The sequence below is a fragment of the Anguilla rostrata genome, chromosome 13 (assembly GCF_018555375.3).
Source record: "Anguilla rostrata isolate EN2019 chromosome 13, ASM1855537v3, whole genome shotgun sequence".
Lineage (NCBI taxonomy): Eukaryota > Metazoa > Chordata > Actinopteri > Anguilliformes > Anguillidae > Anguilla > Anguilla rostrata.
In genome coordinates, this window is record NC_057945.1 from 26,960,287 (window position 1) to 26,979,173 (window position 18,887).

Consider the following 18,887-nt stretch of genomic DNA (forward strand, 5'->3'; position numbering starts at 1 on the left):
AGAGAAAGAGAGTGAGAGAGAGAGAGAGAGAGAAGGAATATGGAAGGATATAGAACATACTCAGAAGGTCATAAAACCTAATATTCTAAGAAAATGGAAATACTGAGACATAATAGCTATTGATGCTTTACAAAAATTTGATTTGGGGTCCACTAAAATTAATATTTATGGTCCACAGACACATTCTTGTTGGTCAGATAGAAGCCATTATAAGTTACACATTAGAACTCAAAATGAGCACTCAAAATGAAGCTGGCCTATCTTATAATTAACCAGCCAACATCTAACGCAAGTCACAGAGGGGAAAAAACTGCTATACAAGACTCCAATCACATTTAAAGTTTAAATCTAATTTAGAATTTTGCAAGACCTATTTACTTTGAAACACTATCCCTCCCAATCAAAGATCTATTAAAAAATGAGGAGGTTTGAGATAGTGATACATTTCCTCTTGGACTGGACGTCCTGAACTGCCTACATACAATTTAGAATAGCATACACAGGGCCATAAAAACAGAAAGTCTGGTCTTATTGACCGGCCTCTCTCCAGAAGCACATCTTTCCAAGCAGAGACAGCTTTGTTTAGCATGCTGTGTTTGCACATAAGGGGTAGATCTATATGTTTGACTGCAAGGATACTAATGGATTTCTACCCTGGTCCGACAAGGCAACAAGACAGAAACGGCGACACGTGTGTTCGTGCAGAAGGGACAGTCGTGTGGTGACAGCTGGGCTGTTGTCGATGGCACCATGGAAAACAATTGTATTTTTTTTACCCCTGCAAAAATGAACCACTGATGTGGAAGAATAGCAATTGTGAACTAGTGAAAATGAAAATCTGCAACCGAGACATAAGTTTGGATGCAGGAGTCCAGACTCTCCTTAACCTGCTCTTTGGTCTCCTTTGTATATTCTCAGTTATTTCCACCCTTCCTAACTGTGATGTTCCTTTCATGTGAAGTGTGTAAGCAGGAGAGATAATTACAATAATCATGATAATGACATTATAAGCAAAGTTACAATGCAGTTAAAAGAAAAATAAATTATAAAGTTATGTTAACATTGAGCTATGATCTCCAATCCTTTTCCTGAACAGTAATGCTGTACATCCAAATTTAGATTGGAGGCTAAACTCCTAAATTCTCCAGTGAATTTTTCTGGACTCCTTCACTTGGAATTCAATGACCTTCTATTCCTGCACATGTATTTAGCCACCGAGGCTGGCTTAGCCCTTCTGTGTGCCCTTGTGGCTGAAAACAGCACCAGATAAATGTCACTGCACTTCAGGGTCACGAGAAACTGAGCCAAAACGCCTGAGGAACACAAAGAGGGAAAGTCCCCGTTTCAACCTTCAAGCCACAGATACTGATCATGTGGTATCCTGGACCAGTGATAAAAGATGGCTCACCTATGAAGTATTTTGCCTTTGTTGTGCTCTTATGGAGCTCAAAATACAAAAACAATTTTTTTTAAGTGCATCCTTTATTTATGCAGGTGAGACCCAGACAGACAGAAGTCTCTTCTGCGAGGCAGTTTTTTGTGGGGGGGGGGGCGGTCCTCATGTGTCACATGGCGGAGGGAAAGGCAGCTGCAGTTGCTGGCAGATCGACACCACATAGCCTGGGGGTGTGAATGAGTCCTCCAGGGTGGAGGGGGTCCCTGAGGAGGCTCAACCAGCAGCATAGGAACTGATAAGTATGCAGCATGCGTGCACATGCACACGCACACACGCAAGCGCACACGCACACGCGTGCCCCACTTCTGCGAACCTACCGAGGGGCGGCAGGACGGAGGAGAGGGGCAACAGCCTGGGCTGCAATCTGCTGAGCGCATCAATAGTCCGCGCACGGCGTCCAGGCCTTGGCTGTCACTCACGGGCCATGGACCAGCACTCCCTGGGAGGTCAGGGACTAATGGCAGAATCAGCTCGGAGCAGGGAGTGAGAGTTGGCCGGTCTACCAATCATGGCGAGGCAGCGGCCCGTGCGCTTCCCCGGCGATAGACAAAATGGCCGCCACAGGGAAACCCTACGTGACTTTTTCAGTGGGTTACAGCTCCATCCCTTTTCTGGAAATGGCTGCTACAGGGCCACAGAGTGGTGCATTTGGAGCAAGGCTCTGGCAGTATTCCCCCATGTTCACTAAAGCAGGCCACCGGGTCTCCTGGTCTACTGTCTAATGGTCGACTGGTAATTATGCAAGCGTACAACGAGATTGACAAGAGCATGTAATACCAGATCAGAGCACAATCTAAATTCTCCTGTTACCTCCCTGACTGCTGACTTGGGTATTTGCAGGATAGTGAAGACGGAATGTCATGCCTAAACATGGCAGGCATGGCTCGCTGCTCTAACACAGAAATAGGGTTGAGTGGTCCAGGAAGTTCATAGCCACTGCGATTCAGGAAGCTCTTGGCTGCTCTGATTCAGGAAGCTCATGGCTGCTCTGATTCAGGAAGCTCATGGCTGCTCTGCATTGCTTTCACTCCCTGAACAGCTGTGTGTGCTCTCCACTGTATAAGCTCTCCTCAAAGCTTTCACAAAGACAGTCAACACAATGTTCCAAACAAAAGGACCTCTTAAAATGTGAGGAAGGGAGTAAAACACATAAAACATGAACTCCAGGTAGGGAAGGAATGGCATCCCAAGAACGTCCTCACCCAGCCTCAGTAGGAATCCCCAGAGCAGCAGTGTGAAGCCAACAGGAAGAGCAGCATGAACCCGACAGGAAAGGGGCAAGCCTGGAATAGCCCACACCAAAACTCATTATACTTACGCCTACTTTCATACATGCTCCGGGACTGGGCCCAGATTTTGAAGGGGTCTGGCTTCTTCTGGGTGGTGCCATCTCCGGGCTCCTGGGGAGCAGGCAGGCTGGGCAGTGGCTGGACGGGGGGCGGGGGCGGGGCGCTCTCGGCGGGCAGGGGCTGGGCCGCGTGTACGGGCGAGTCCATACGCGCGCTGCGCTGGCTGGAGACGCTGTGCTGAGAGCTGTTCTGACTGTCCTTCCTTTCCAACTGCTGCTGCGTACCGGGGAGAGAGAGAGAGAGAGTCGTTAAGAAGGAGAGCGAGGGGGAACAGATAAGGATATAAGGTGAAAGACAGAAGAGGAGAGAGGAGGATATACGAGAAAGAGAGATGGAAAGACAGAGTGAGGGAGAAAGTACAAGGGGCAGAATGAGAGAGAGCAAGAGAGAGAAAGAGAACAAAAGTAATGATAGTCATCAGCAAACGTGGTTGTTCTTTTCATCCTCACTGTTCTGAAACCTCAGCCTGTCGCCTGTATGCCTGCAGACACACGCCAGCCAATAAAGAGCCAGCACTGACGTACACAGAATCCCAAAGCCTTGTTTAGTACTTCCACTTTTCCTGTATTGTGTTTCATGACAATAATAATCATGCCCTAAAAGCCATAAGACATTATGCCTCACAAGATATTGGCTGTCTTTCCTCTGAATGGTGCTGGGAGAGCTCAGTCTGCTCAAGGTGAGTTTGCATTACAAAACACAGCCACGGTTTACTAAGCAGAGTAAGTCCCTTTAAGTGGCACAGAAGCCTAATTATACTCCATCAGATTCATATTTAATCAAAGCCATTGGTTTTAGTAGGAAATGTATTCCGTATGTGCACATAAAGCATAATTATCCATTTAAGATCCCTCATCATGTCCTGTTCTAAAAGAAAGAATAAAAACTCTAATAATAAAAGTGCATACTCTTTTTGTTCAGCTCCGGAGGGAATACATTTGCAGGCAGCGTGTTCCCCAATGTATACGAGAGGAGATTCTGAGCACATATTGGGTGTGCTTCACCAAAGGCAGAATTCCAGAGTCTGACGCACAGCAACATCTAGGCTGACATTTCTATGAAACAGCGCTGAGCACAAAGCCAGCTTTTCCAGCAAACACTTAATTGAACGTGACACTGGTCCAGAGTCAGTCCCCCGAATCCCTTCACCCTCAAAGAGTCATGTGACTTGTGACCATTGCCCCCAGCAATAAGATAAATACCACCACACACAGAGGAGGAGAGGAAAGGATGAATAGAGCAGAGAGGGTTTTTTTCAGACTTAGTACCAGGTTCTGAATTCTAACTGCCATTTAGGTGAAAGGTTGGACGCCCACCTCAAAACCCACACATGCATACACATGCACACAGAGACACACACACACTCAGACACGACACATGCACATACATATTTATACACATGGACATATGAACACACAGTAATTTTACATTCTGTGCACATGGAGACATGCAAACACAGTTCTGTCAAAATATGCCACATACACTTTTATGCCATACTGAAAATGGAGAAATAGAGCCACATGTTATGTTGACTCTCAAATAGCACACATAGCCACCCACCCCACATATGCACTTAAAGCTCCCACATTTCACTCAGGCAATACGTCTACTGCACAGGAACTAGAAAAACACTCCACCCCATCTCTCTACAAGCCTACACGGTACTGTACACTCCATTCCTGTCTTTCCTTCTCATAAAAAAACAGACACACGCGTACACGCACACATGCACACACACGAATGCACGCATGTACACAGACACAAACACAGACGACACAGACACACATACATACAAAGTCTGGTATCTCCCGCAATTGTTTTTCTTTGCCAAATACCTTATGTGGACAACTATCCTCCAGACCCAGCCCAATGACACTTACTACAGTGCGTTTCTTTTTCAAATACACTGCAAATGAAAAACCTCTGCACTAATTATGGAATTCCCAAATTTCCAGCAGATTTGAATAATAAAAAAAGAAGACTAGATATAAATGTGTGAAAATTCTGTAATTCTGTAATTTGAATAGAACCTCACTGTCCTGTAGTTACCAAGCGTCACTTGGCTAGATGTGATGTGGGTAAACATGCAGATCGTGGATCAGCTACATATCGCAATGGCAGAGCGCATCAGGAAAAGGAAAAGCTGCACAATTCAATCCTTGCACTTAAGGTGCAGTATGACTGACACAAAAAGCATTCCCATGGTGCCCAGGGCCTGGCCTGCTGTGGCATTTTGTTCCCCAGGTCCTCATTAAGGAAGCTTTGTGCGATGGGGGATGCTATAAAAGAGCAGAGGCAATTCCAGTCACGCGTGCACTCTGCCCCCTCAGTCAGCTGATCAGCGCCCCGAACCTCGACCGTGGCGTCGAGCGAGTGACAGAAGCCTGGAGGAACACGCTCGTGCCTTCTAAACAGCTCGCCGCGGCAGGCGCACTTCGGTACTCACCAGCTTTGGGCTCTTCTTCGCCGGCACCACCCCTAAAAAGCCGCAGCAGGAGAGGAGAGGGAGAGAGGGAGAGAAAAACCGTTAATTAGGGGTTTGCAAATATCCCACCTTCACCACAAGAACGTCAGCCCCAAGCCGGGGGGGCAGGCGCTCCGGCACCGGACCAGCGGAGAGCCGCCGCAGCCCGCCCGCCAGAGCCCGAGTTAGCGCTCGCGCTCCTGTGGGATTAGAGGGGGCGGGAGATCGATCTGCATTAGCGGTGGTGACTGCTGCTGCAGACCCTGAAAGGCTGCCCAGACCCACAGCGGACCTTCCCAGCTCGCGAGGACGGAACGCTCAGGGACCAAACCTCAACGGTCACGCACGGAGAGGAAGCTAACGAGACCCCCCGTCCCCGTCACCCCAACCCCCATCACCCCCCCCCCGTCCCCAATTAAATGAAAGGCTAATTCCAGTCCCCCGCTTACTGAGACCATCTTCCAGCGGCTGTTCTCCGAGTGACACGTCCGTTGAAGGCTTGTGCATCGAGAAGAGGATCTTGCTTTTGCTCTCGCGCTCTCTCCGTTTTCTTTCAGCCTCCCCCTCCTCCCTTCACTGTGCATTGCTAGCCCTTCCTCACTCTTCTCTCTCTCCCTCTCTCTCTCGCTCCCCCTCTCTCTCGCTGTCTCTCTCTCTCTCTCTCTCTCTCTCGCTCCCCCCATCTCCACCCCCTCGTTCGTACTACTACACACGCACACACCTACTCCTCTTTTTATCTCTGATAAATTGGAAGCTGGTCTTATGGAGCCTACAGAAATGATGCCCTGATATATTAATACAGAAGCCCATAAGCCCCCTGCTAGAATATTAAAAAATGGTACATACTGAACCAGGCCATATTTATGATTCCACTGGCACAAAAATGTGTCCCACAACCTCACCATGTGGGAAAACAGCACAATGTTAAACCACTTGCCTGTATTTATGATACAGACAGGAACGCGTTTTTATGGCCAATTAAAACGCATGTCAACCCACAGCAGTGGAAAAAAACAGCCTTGTTCAGAGCGTTTAGGAAGGGCACGCTCGGACCTTAGCCCATCCTAAACGTCCTTATACTGAGCGCCCGGGGCAGCAACCGTTTCTGCCGTAATAATTCTACGCGCAAACAATAAATGATGGATTCCACACAGCTGATAAACAAATTCAGTACGCCCCCCCCCCCCACCCCCACCGCTCGCCCCGCCCGTGAAAACGCTTTTAATGTCACGTTTACTTCACTAGCATCTGTTTGAATGTGCCTCCCACCCCCCCAGTGGTACAGCTCCACAGGCGTTTTTACACACGTGTGCTTGTCATTACGAGCCCTCACGCTGCTCCTGATCAGCAGCCTCACGCAGATAATCTCCTGCTCTATCTGCAGTCCTCTCTCAGCCAAGCCAGCAGTAGCCATTAAATGTTAAAACTTTCTGCTGCATGCTGCAGCACGGCATGATGTATAATTCATTTCACTTCCTTTAAATCAGGGGGTTGGCTCAACGACAGGCTCCGAAATACAGTTTATGTACTATAAATGTGCGTGTGTGTATGCTATATATAAACAATATACAGATAAACATACATATATGTTTATATGTAGTATATGCATATAAATAAATGCATAGAATATGTGGGAATTCATGTTCCAAAACAGATTGCTGTAAGAGGAAAAGGAAGGCTGCAGTGAGCCTGCTGCATGGGACCACATAGCATAACATCAAAAACAGAAACAACAGAAAAATCACTCAGTCTATCTAACCCCAATGTGCTGCTCTGATTGTAAGGGCAGCGGAGACAGAGAGGAGCATGCGCGAGGATGCCAGACCCTCCAACCGAACTGTGCACGCATTTTTTTTATTGCAGACTCCTCCTCTAATTGCTCTCACAGGAAAATGCAGCCAGTGGCATCTTATGTTCTAATGTGATCCATAACACAAAGAGCCGCTCGTGTGCGTGCGCGCACAGTTTAAATGTTTCTCAGTCCTTTTTCCCCCCCACATGTGTCTCATATTTCTTTTTATTTTTTCTTGTTTTTGGAGGAAATACAAGAATACTCTGTGTGACATTCCTTATTAAAACACAATCTATTTCCGTTCAGTTTAATGGCTCAGATTGATCACTGTGGATACACAGGGTCACAGCTGACCAGAACTTGGGAAGGAAGTGCCGGGGGAATGTGCCTTTTTCTGGGAAGGTGTGCAATGTGACTGAAACAGGGAAGCTCGAGCCAAAACGGACAAAAGGACTGCTTGGATTTGGGGGCATAATGGAGTGTGACAGTGGCTTGCCAGTTACCATGGGGAGGAGCTGCTTGCCCTGGCCTGAAACGTGTCAAACCCAGCGGACACTAAATGGAAGCTATTAATGGTCAGATTATCATGTACAGCGGGGGGAAAGGGCCCCCCTCCCTCGCCAGGGCTCAGAAGGACAGATTCCGACTGACTGGCCCATCTGTCATCGAAAACAGACAGACAAGCACACAGGGAGCGACAGACGGTCTCTTGGCAACCACGAAGCCCGCCTCACAGTGACATTATACACAGAAATATTTTACCCATCTTATAAACTTACATTCTTATGTTCTTTGAAAGATGTAATTAACAAGTTTTGAAGACTTTTTAAAGTCCCCCCCCCCGTATGTTTGGCACAGGAGAAGTTGCAATGCTGGCAAGCACTCAGTGGAAAGGCAAACAGACCAGTACTAAACGCCCACTTAGTGAACGTTGCGAGACAGGCATGCTAGAGCCTTCTCACCACCACAACCACCACCTCCCCTAGCTGCTGTGACCTAACACACACGCACATGCAAATGCACGCATGGACACAGCAATACACAGACACACACAAACGTGCAAATGTGTGCGCGAACACACATGCATAGACACATGCCTGCGTGTACACACACACACACGCACATGCGCAAAACCCACAACCCCCCTCTCTCATGATTTCTTTCACCGATCTGAATTATTTTTTCTACTTGAATGCATATTGTGGTACTGTTGTGTGAGGCTGTTCGCTACCGTACCAGAGAACCAGAAGGCCGCTTCCTTTGTCTCTCTGTGTCCTACAATGGTGTTCTAGGGGAGAGGGGGGTGGATTTCACCCCCCTTCCTGTACTCATAGGAGAGCCCCACTGCAGTGCTGCAGACCATTGTCATGGAAACAAGGGAAGGCCAGATCGCCAAGATATAGCACTCGCCTCAGGGCTTTAAAGGTGTGTGGCAAGGCGTGGAGCTCACCTTGAGTGACTCAAATACCAGCAGAGACTATGCATCCATTTAGGAATGACTGACATTGTCTTAATAGTCTGCTTTACTGTTCATTATTTCTGCATGTCTACTGAATTGCTTTTCAGCAAATTTAACATGACACATGCAGATGTCCTTCCAGTACAGTGAATCAATTCCCTCATCTGTGGCATTTGTTATTGTTGTTTCTCTTTTTTCCCTGGCGATATTTGTACATTCTGAGAAGAGAATGCTCAATTTTATTGGGACAGGAAAGCCATTTACAAATCTGTCATAAATGCATCTTCGGTTATAGATAAGATGAAATGGCTGTGCCACTGGGCTGGGATACAGGAGCGACCATGCGTCTCTGATAAAGTCACAGGTATGATTTAAAATGTCCATTTGGCAGAAGAGGACAGTCAGTCTGAGCTGCAGTGCTAACAGCACTCTCTGCCAGAAATCCAAATGAACAGAGCCGCGATAAAGGGCGGGTAATCCAACCTGCATCTTTTTGTGGAGGACACCGCTTGACAGTCACTTCAATGCAGTCCCCTGTGTGTTTTATTTGACCTTCCGTCTCTTTCCCCATGAGGGGGCTTTAAGCTCAGGCATCACTGTATAATGAAGTACAGATACAGAAATGAGGCCTTTAAATCCAGCCACTAAGGCACTGCAACATTCTGCACTACACTCCCTCTATTGCTTCGGAGGAGCGGTCGCTGTCGCCACGAGTCCTTGCTGTAAATAATTATCCGAGGGACCACATTGTTTTCAGCAGATAACCTTCTTCTGCTAACACAGGGCATGATGGGTAGAAATCTGTAGTCATGAATATGGCATTTAATTTCTGCAGAGGGCTAAATTGCATTAATGGGTGCCATTTATAAGATATGATCAAAGCTATTGGACTGTTGAGGTCTACTGTTTGGGTATTCCGTCCATGTTATCTGTGTGCCAGTGATAACTGGAGCCACAATGGATGTCTGGATTTCCATACCACATTCTGCTGGAATAATGATGACATTTAGACCTATATGGAGCTGCTTTCAAAATAAATAATAACAAGGTAAAGCCTTTTGGATGCATATATTAATTATGCCAGTGCATCCTGACACCCAGACAACAATGGAAAAAAATTAAATATACTAAGGTGAATAATTATAGAAGACAGCACCAGCTCCAGCACAAAGAGGACGATGATATTTTAACTTTATGTCACATGGCAGCGGAAAGATAAGAACATGTCCCAGTGTGCTTTCAATCACGGTTAAGAAAACGACATTTTTTAAAGATGAAACCCTTCTGCTTTGCGTGAGACTGGAGGAGGAGTGGATTCCACCATGATGCAATCCTGACAGTTCCTCAGTCGTCTCTCTCCCAAATCACCAATGTTTTGACAGACTTGCATGTTTTTGTTCGTCTGGCATTTCACTGTGTATTCCCAGGTAAGGGGCATGTGCCATGATACATAGGCATTAAGGATGAGTGTGTGTATGCCCAGAGAAAGAAGCATATTCCAAGGATTAAAAAAAACAAAAACTGTCGCAAGTTTCTACCAGTTACGGTGCTCTTCTCAGGCTTCCAGACAAAGAATTCCAATTGCCTGCCCGCAAATTGACTTGTGACGATTTAGCATGGACAGGAACAATACACAACATCAAGAGCAGCAATTAAACCCAAGTAGAGAGCAGGAAGAGTAATTAAAGCACCCAACTAGATCCCATTCACCCCAGGGCGCCTTATCCATTGAACAGTGTGAGACTGAAGAACATAATCAACGTCTCTTCAGCCTTTATGCAATTATGCAAAGGGCTACATTTGAGGGGAAATGTATGGCTTTGACATGTCTGACTTGCGTTGGCCACTGAGCTCCTGGTGCCAATGAGAGGGAGCGTTGAGACCTACTCCGGTTAGCTCATGATCACAGTGCCTCATCATCTGTTTAACACTTGACTCGACCTTCTGTCAAATACAGGGCTGACGCTGTATCGAAGGCACAAGACTATGTTTCTGTCAGGGCTAATGCAATGGCACTGCACAAGGGAAACCAACTGGGCCTAAAGCTGAACCCTCAGGTTGTATATTTCACTCTCAACAGAGACTGATCAGAAAAGGATAAGCTCCTTTCAAAACGTTTGAAACATTCACACATTGGCGTTATTCACTGCCCATAGAGAGGAGTTTAGGCCATACAGGGCTTTCCGACATGATCATCCTCTGTGAAATTAGAAAGAAAAAAAAATGAAACCCAAAGGACCGAATCAGCACCCAATGTCCTGGAGTCACTCATTGATGCGGGGAAACGGTAGCACCAATGTGCAATGTCTGCGTATCTATCACCTCAGTGGATCACAGCAAGAATGACTGTAACCCATTGAGGCTTATACTGATTTAAATCTGTTCTTCAGAGACAGCCACTGAGGCCCCCAGGGCTTCTTTGAGCAACATCCAAGACCCCCTTGAACCTGACCTTCTGTAGCCTATAGCCTCTGTCATGCAAGTGAGCAAAGTCACAGCTCTGCTATAGACCAGAAGCAGCTGCCACAGCCCACTTACTCCATATGCTCCCTTTGCCTTAACATGTCAGATATCCAAAGTCAGCTTGTCCCCTCTACTCTGTGCACCCCCCTTTACTGGAACAGGGAGGAATAAGAGCTATATTTACTCTGCCTCATGGGGGAACTGACTGCATGCTCCCAGCATGCGCATGTAATATAGAGAAGATGGAGAAAGGGATCCTCTCCCATTGGATGTTGCCTGGCTCTGTGGCAGACAGCGAATATACAGGAAGCCCATTCAGGCTCTGCGATATCAAAAGCCTTGATCAAGGGTGTCCCTTGGTGGACATTTATTTTTCAGACTCAATCTAGACTTTTTAGAAGGTTCTAGGACAAAAATAACAGGCATCTTTGGCACTGATCACAACTACTTTAGCAATATTGGGGGAGCAAGGTGTGGCTCTCTGAGTTTGCCACAATCGGAGCTGCTAAAGCTTCCTCCAGTTGGCTTTGCTAACTTGCCAGTCGATGACACTAGTGATGGTGACCGTGGGAAGAAAGTCTGTTTTAAAAACCTAAAGACCAGTGCAACTTGGAAAGCTGACTGTTGATGGAAGCCCTTATGTGATAACATGACTGCCACCTCCCACAGAGTGTCTCTTCACTCCCCCAATGCCAAGCAGGAAATCATCCAAATGTACTGGCATGGCAGCCATTTGTGTGGTTCAAGTGTGGTTCTATACTCACAACATTCATTTATACTGACCCTCCTTATAAACCAACAGAGCATTTTCAGCAGAACGTTTCACAGTCTCGTAAGTGTCCCAACCTCTCCTGGGAATCGTTAATAAAACAAGCGAGTCTGACCTTCCCGTTTGTCAGAGGTGCACCAATTTACTTCTGCTATTGCAATCGCTTAATTACAGAGCAGATAAGGAGCTGTTGGATTGTAAATTCATCAAATTAACAACCTAGAATGCCAGCAAAAAAAACGGTTCTTCCACGGAAAGAGTTTAATCATGCATTTCACAGAGTGAAATTAGCTTCCTGTGCAGCGGCATCCAAGGCCTTCGTGACCAAGTGAATAAAGCCTCAGTTCAATGGCTTTCTCCTTTTCAGGCTGTTCAACACATTCACTCCTTTGTGAAAGTCTGCCAGTCAAAGCTCAGTAACCTCTCTCCATGTAATCTTAAACAGTGCATTTATTTCAAAGGCATGCACACACAGGTACATGGGCAAACGCACGTGAAAAGCTCTAGTGCTTGTACCTTTGCAAACGTGCGTGTGGCCTTCAGAGATGCAGAGAGCGTGATCCGTGCACCCAGATATGGAAGCTACAGGGCTACCTGAACTCCTTATTAAGCTCAGTACTGACACCTCCCATTCTGGCTGCCCTTCCCAAAGGAACAATAGCAGACAAACAGCGAAACTGGAAGTCATCTCAGGAGGACACTGAGCAGCAGCAGCCTCCATATTCATGAGGAGAACTCACACAGAGCAGCCTCCAGCCATCACTCTCATCAAAATAATCCCCGTCCACTTTCCCACCACCCACAAATCGATTAAGACCCACCTCTCTGCACCAGCATGGTGACCTCACTTCCTTTGGGGCACTTGCTCAGCATGTCCACCACTTGGTTGTGAGTCATGCTCTGAACGTTCCTCTTGTTCACCTCCACGATAATGTCCCCCTCCTTCAAACCCCGGCAGCGGGGGTAGTCCACTATCTGCTTGACCCTCTGGCCGCCCCCGCCGGGGCTGTCAGCGATGGTGAACCCAAAGCCCTTGTCGCCCTTCTCCATGTGGACGGTGATAAGCTCGGGCTGGGTGGCGATGGAGGACGCCAGCGTCACCACGTCGCTGGGGTAGGCGTGCGAGCCGTTGGAGGACACTTCGGCCGAGGGGCTGTAGGGCCGTGGCTCCTTGGCCCCGTTCATGCTGTTGGCGGCCTGGCTGCCGTGGCTGGAAGGCGAGTCGTAGCTCTCCTGCCCATTGACGATGATGGGCTCCTTGTCCACAATGGCAACCGAGGTCACAAGGCTCGTGTTGGGGTCATCGGGGTCAAAGGGAAGAGGGTAGCCCCGGCACAGTTCAAGGTCCACCATGGAGCCAATGGGAATGGACTGAAAGATTTTCACCACCTGGGCGTGCGTATATCCCAGGACACAGGTATCGTTCACGCTCACAATGACGTCACCTGCAAGAAAGCCCAATTACATACATGAAAATGAAGGTGTGGAAGGAGCTACCCGAGGGAAGGCTAGGCAATCACTACACAGTCAATGACTGCTTATTCAACTACCCAGCTAGATACACGCATAACATCTCAGTCATCCTAGATAACCTGACTGAATACATTTTTTATTAAATACACAAAAATTAAAGCAAGCCACCTACCAGTCTCCATCTTCCCGTCCAGAGCAGCAGGCCCATCTAGAACCAAACTCTTGATTTGTAGGAACTCGTCGGGCTCGTCCCCGCCCACCACAGTGAACCCGAACCCTCGTCGGCTTTTCTTGAGTTTGGTGTGGATGAAGGTCCCATTCAGCTCGGCCGGATTCCGCGTGAAGAAGGCTTTGCCTCCTGGAGCCAGAAAACAACAGGTGTAATGCAGACATCGCATTACCATTCGCACGGCAGTTGGGGGCGGTTTTCTCATCAGGCACACTGAGTGTTGATGGAGCACAGGAGTCAAATGCAGTCGACAGCAACTGAGACGATGTGCATCATATTCATCATGATGTGCCATTAGCACACATACACTCTGGACCAGCACATATATCACCCTGGAGACTGACAAACACATGAGGTGTGACAGTGACTGCAAATGGAGGTTCAGGTTAGGACCACCTGTTCTGGTGACACTGAGAATAACTACCTGTTTTTCAGGAACCGATGCTATAATGCCAACATCTGCAGAAAGTCCGTACCTCATACAGGAGCTCACAATGCATATGGTGGTAGCCCTCACAACCATTCAACACAACATACATCTCTGATAGCAACAGGACACTGAATGAATTCATCTTGGGAAAATACAGGCTAAGCCCATTTTATAAAATATGGCCTACTCATGCTTGTAATCCAAGCCTGATCCTTCAGACAGACCTTGAACCCAGACCTTCTTCATCGACTGGGAGTAAGAAGCCCTGACATCATTTATCTTATCGATGCAACCAGATCCAAACATTGGACAGCCTGGACAGTAAGGTGGTTGGCTGCAAACCAATAGCAGGTTTGAGTGGTACCAACACATAAATCACATTGTATGGAAACATAAAACGTTCCTACACTAATTTAAATGATTACTTAAATGATTTGTGTTTTTCCTCCTGCTAGTGTATGCATGTATGTGTGTGTGTGTGTGTGTGTGTGTCTGTGTGTGCGAGCATGTGTGTGTGTTTGTGTGTTTATGTGTGCATCCATGTGCGCATATTTACATGTTAATTTAATGATCTGGCTGACTTTTAGGTGAAAGCATCAGTGAATTGAGAGTCTGTTCGCATATACATCAATGACTTTGGCAAATCTACAAAGGCTCTCGAATTCCTGCTGTGAAAATTGCATAATTGTGCTATTTCACAAGAAGAGCTTATTTTAGGCCACATTTGGATGGGTGATGAGACAAGCTGATCGCTGTGTAAACGCGGGCTGTTGTGAGGCGTAACGAGACACAGGACACTAACGTTTTGACCCCAGTGGGGGTGGCAGTGGGGGGGCAGCCACGGGGTCCCGGTATGTCTCCTGGTGGTTCGTGGCATAGGTGGCAAGCGGAGCTCCTGCAGATGAGTGCCCCTCGATCCATTCTGCAAGAACGATGGAACTGGCCTTTTTAGCGAGCTGAACACCCTTATTTCTTACATAAAGGCTGACTGAAACACTGCATGACAGCATGTTAAACTGTTTCAGAACAAACGTTGGGCACATACAAATCAAAGCTTTATTCTTTGTACACACAATCAAAAAACAGAGACTGACTTAAAAAGTGAATTGTGCTTCACTGAGAAAATGTCATCAGGTCATCAAGTCTCATCTCCACCTCATTGGACAGTTTTGCAGTCAATAGAATCAGCAGAAGTATCCATTAGGGATACAACCTCCTCTCAAGACTGGACTTGCAGATATCCAATACAAGCAATGAGGCTTACATAGGTAGCAGTTCAAATGTTTTAACAAGGCAATCATAATGTTTAATCACACAATAATGAATTAGTTGGTAGTCCAGTGCATATACATTTAATCAATACAGAAGATCAATTATAAATTATTGCATTATATACATCAAGGACAGGGAATTAAAATGCTTTTTAAATAATAAAACATTTTGTTAGGTTTCCTTTGGATCCTCCATTATGGCATATAAGCACTTGGAATTCTGAATAGTAAAGTGACAAACAAAACTTGGTTGATCAAATAATGCCTGTCAATGCCTTGAAATGAATAAAAAAATGTCCAATGATTTTAACTTCATATATTGGTGCACATCAACACAAAATGACAGACGAGACATTCACGAACATGAAAAAAGAAAGAAATGACGCCATGTCTGGCTGGAAACGAACCTTGAATGTACCGCTCACCTTCTGGTGGCTGTTGCTGCTCAAGTTGTTTTTTCCGTTTGGCTTCTAGTATGGGGTTTTCATACTGTGTCTTCCTGTTTATGTGACTGGGGGAGAGAGAGAGAGAGAGCGAGAGAGAGATAGAGACAGAAGGAGATTTATTGAGACATTGATAAATCAGTGTACACGCTACCTGACAGTGTCTCTGGCACAGAGGCTCTTAAATCTCACCAGCGGTGGAAAACAAGGGCAGACCAAATGACAGCAAAAGGCAGGCACATCAATGCAAGACAATCATAACAAAGTGCTGCTTCAGGAAAAGAGGGTTATGACATTACAATCCATGTTTACTAAAAAGGTATGCAATTATACAGCAATAATATACACATCTAAAAGACAAATATTATTTTTAGCCTCAGAGGTACTGCTTTGAACAGCATCAAAACATTGGTATGCCTTTCAATCCATGTTCAGACTGCAGGACATCCATTGGGAAGAAGAACTAAATATTACCAAATGACAAGAGAGGCGAGATGGCCTACATTTAACGAAATGTTAAATAGTCCCTGAGCACCAATGAAACAGCACACACTCAGCTATTTGACTCCTCTAGCTCACCTATTATACAGGTCCTCTGTTTCATACTGACTTGGACAAATTCAGTGAGGAGAGATACTTACTCTACATAATATACTCCATACACTGGATCCTCTATCTTTTCCCATCCGGATGGCAGTTCTACAAGAAAGAAGATGCCAGACAATAAAGTAAATACTATGTGCAGACTTTCATAAGCATAGCTGTAAGGTTAGGGAGTCTGACACTGATATACACGAGTCACCAGATGCTGATTTTATTTCAATTTCAATTTGTTATCAGACAGGTAATCTTCTGAACTTATGTTTCTATCATATGAGTAGGACTAGAAATACAGAATGCCAGAGGAAAACAAGTTCATTTTCTCTGTTGATAAGCCTAGTCCTTCCTCCAGCTGCAATGGGCTACAGAAATGATTTTGGAGGGAAAGCCAGTAAAATTGTACTCAGAAACCAGATTTCCAATAAGTGCTTCCATCTGTTTAAACCCTCCCAGCACCTGAGCCTTTATAGACAAACAGACATTTGTTGGCTCAGACACTATGCTGAGGGGAGTTTTGTAAGTTTATTATTATTTTTTTATTTTTGAAATCCTGGCACACACAGAGCGTGGAGTGAGGAGTTTCAGAGTGAAAAGCTACACAAATAGTTTGTGATTATACAGAAAATACAGAACCATTTTCTGCCCAAGCTGTACTTGCACATGAGGAACTAAAACATACATTGCCCTCACTGCCTGCTCAACATGAGTATTTCATTTTGCTAATAGTCTGAATAATAATTTGCAGAAGCACTATAAAGTCTTTATGAGAGAGGCAGAGGTCAGAGCTGCTGTCCTTTTTGTTAAATGCATAACTAAAACAACGGCCAATCTTGCAATATAGATGCAAAACTGACATGAGACTTCCAGAAAATTACACAAAGCGAGACAATTCCCATAGATTACTTTTGCTATTCATTTATTCAGAAACAGAACCGTTCAGTAAACAAGTAAATTTTCTTCTGTATTCATGGTTCATCCTTGATATTTCCATTTCATTAGATATCAGCCAAATCAGGTAAAACACATGCATACCACACACATGCACACACGCATGCACACACACAAATTCAACTCTGTCACATTCTTCAAGCAACACATTTGTTATAGTAAACAATTACTTGATTGAGGGGGAGGGGTCTGGAAATAACTTTTGAAAAATCTATTTGGCCAAGAGAAAATTACTACAAATGTGATACTGGCTTCAATTTTTGTAACTGGAACTGCCTATTGTCTAAGGATTGCCAGTAAATACACTAAGCTACGGACAGCCAAAAAAGACAGCAGGTCTTGCTAAATGGCTATTGTAAGATAAACCCTGCATTTGTTAAGAAAGCGCTCCTCCACATTTTGGTTCAGAGGGGAGCTGGAAGACAAACTGCATCTCATTTTAATCTTTAGCCCGTTTGACGCATTTATGCGCATACAGTAATTGTGCTTCTGCAATGTTTCAATTTTCATGATCAATATTTATCGACCAGGCATTTCCTAGACAGGTTGCCTCTGTCTAAATACACAAACAACTAACCAGCAAGCCAAATGATACTCTTAGCAATGAGATTTACTGAGAATCCTTTGCACCGTAAACCAATACCACCCAAAATAGCAGAATTAAAACAAAAGTGCATTATCAAGCTCCAGTGTAAAGAAGTGATGTATAATCAAATGGGTAGTACTGCAGCATAACTAAAATATGTTCCCTCACAGAAACAAAGCAAAATAACGGGCAGATTCAATAAATGTTCACTTACAAATTACACTTCAGACCATAATATTAAGCACATCCAAATAATATCATGCACATACCACATTTTACCAAAAATGTACATCGCAAACCATATTGGGGACAAACTTAAATTGCAATTAAAAAGGCATATTATCCTTATTCATTTGTGATGCTACCAAAATAAACAAACAAAAAAGAAAAAGAAAGATAATGTGCACAGCTCAATCAAACTGCCAGGAGTGAGGCAGGTGGGGGAGAGCGCATGCATGCATAGCTTGCAAAGCATGCCATAGCAAAGGCAATGGGATGAGAAGTACCTACCTAACTCATTGTCCAGTTCCTCAGTGTGTACGCCTTCTTCTCCAAGCGAAAGACAGCAAATGAGCAGAGCCAATCAGAGATAAGGAGAGAGGGATAAGGAAGCAAGGGTAGGATAGTGTGAGATTCAAGAACAAGCTTTTAGCAAAGCCATCAGTAAGCAGCACAATGCAGGGGGAAATATTTAAATATTTAATAGCGTTTGAACCCATAGCAACTCAAGCAGCAATTTTAACTGGTCAGATGGGAACATATTCAACAATTAGGGTGGCTATTGGACAGGAAGAAAACAAAAACACATAAATAACCTGTTATTGTCACACACTGATTGATGCAAACTGAAAGTGGATTTAACAGCAATTAGTACACTTAAAGGGATGTGTCCCAAGTAGCCAGTAGGTGGCACTGTTCCAGATCTTGCAGTGATGGCAGTGTAGAGGGAAAAGGAAGGGCTTTCATTTAGCAGGAAATCAGACGCATAAGAAATCAAGCCTTTCCTGTATTAAATCCTTTCTATGCCTCACTTGTGAAAGCAATGAACGAATACACACAAACATATATAAAATATATGTACATAATGAAGAGACAACATACTACTATTATAAATATTAATTTCTATCATTTTGTTTTTGTTCAACCGTAGGTTGG

The 18,887-nt window shown here is 45.2% G+C and overlaps 1 protein-coding gene across 10 annotated transcripts in view; it reads right to left on the reverse strand.

Moving 5' to 3' along the window:
- Nucleotides 1-18,887, reverse strand: part of magi1b (membrane associated guanylate kinase, WW and PDZ domain containing 1b) — a 126,321-nt gene that overhangs the window by 14,724 nt on the left and 92,710 nt on the right. For 5 of the 10 annotated variants that reach the window (XM_064304030.1, XM_064304028.1, XM_064304023.1 and 2 more), the window contains exons 7-14: nt 18,243-18,278; nt 16,240-16,297; nt 15,563-15,666; nt 14,687-14,806; nt 13,398-13,583; nt 12,574-13,197; nt 5,252-5,283; nt 2,775-3,021 (exon numbers count right to left, since the gene is read on the reverse strand). In XM_064304030.1, the coding sequence (XP_064160100.1) occupies nt 2,775-3,021; nt 5,252-5,283; nt 12,574-13,197; nt 13,398-13,583; nt 14,687-14,806; nt 15,563-15,666; nt 16,240-16,297; nt 18,243-18,278 (1,407 nt within the window). The remainder of the gene's footprint in view (nt 1-2,774; nt 3,022-5,251; nt 5,284-12,573; nt 13,198-13,397; nt 13,584-14,686; nt 14,807-15,562; nt 15,667-16,239; nt 16,298-18,242; nt 18,279-18,887) is intronic. The other 5 variants (XM_064304029.1, XM_064304033.1, XM_064304027.1 and 2 more) reach the window with 4 other exon arrangements.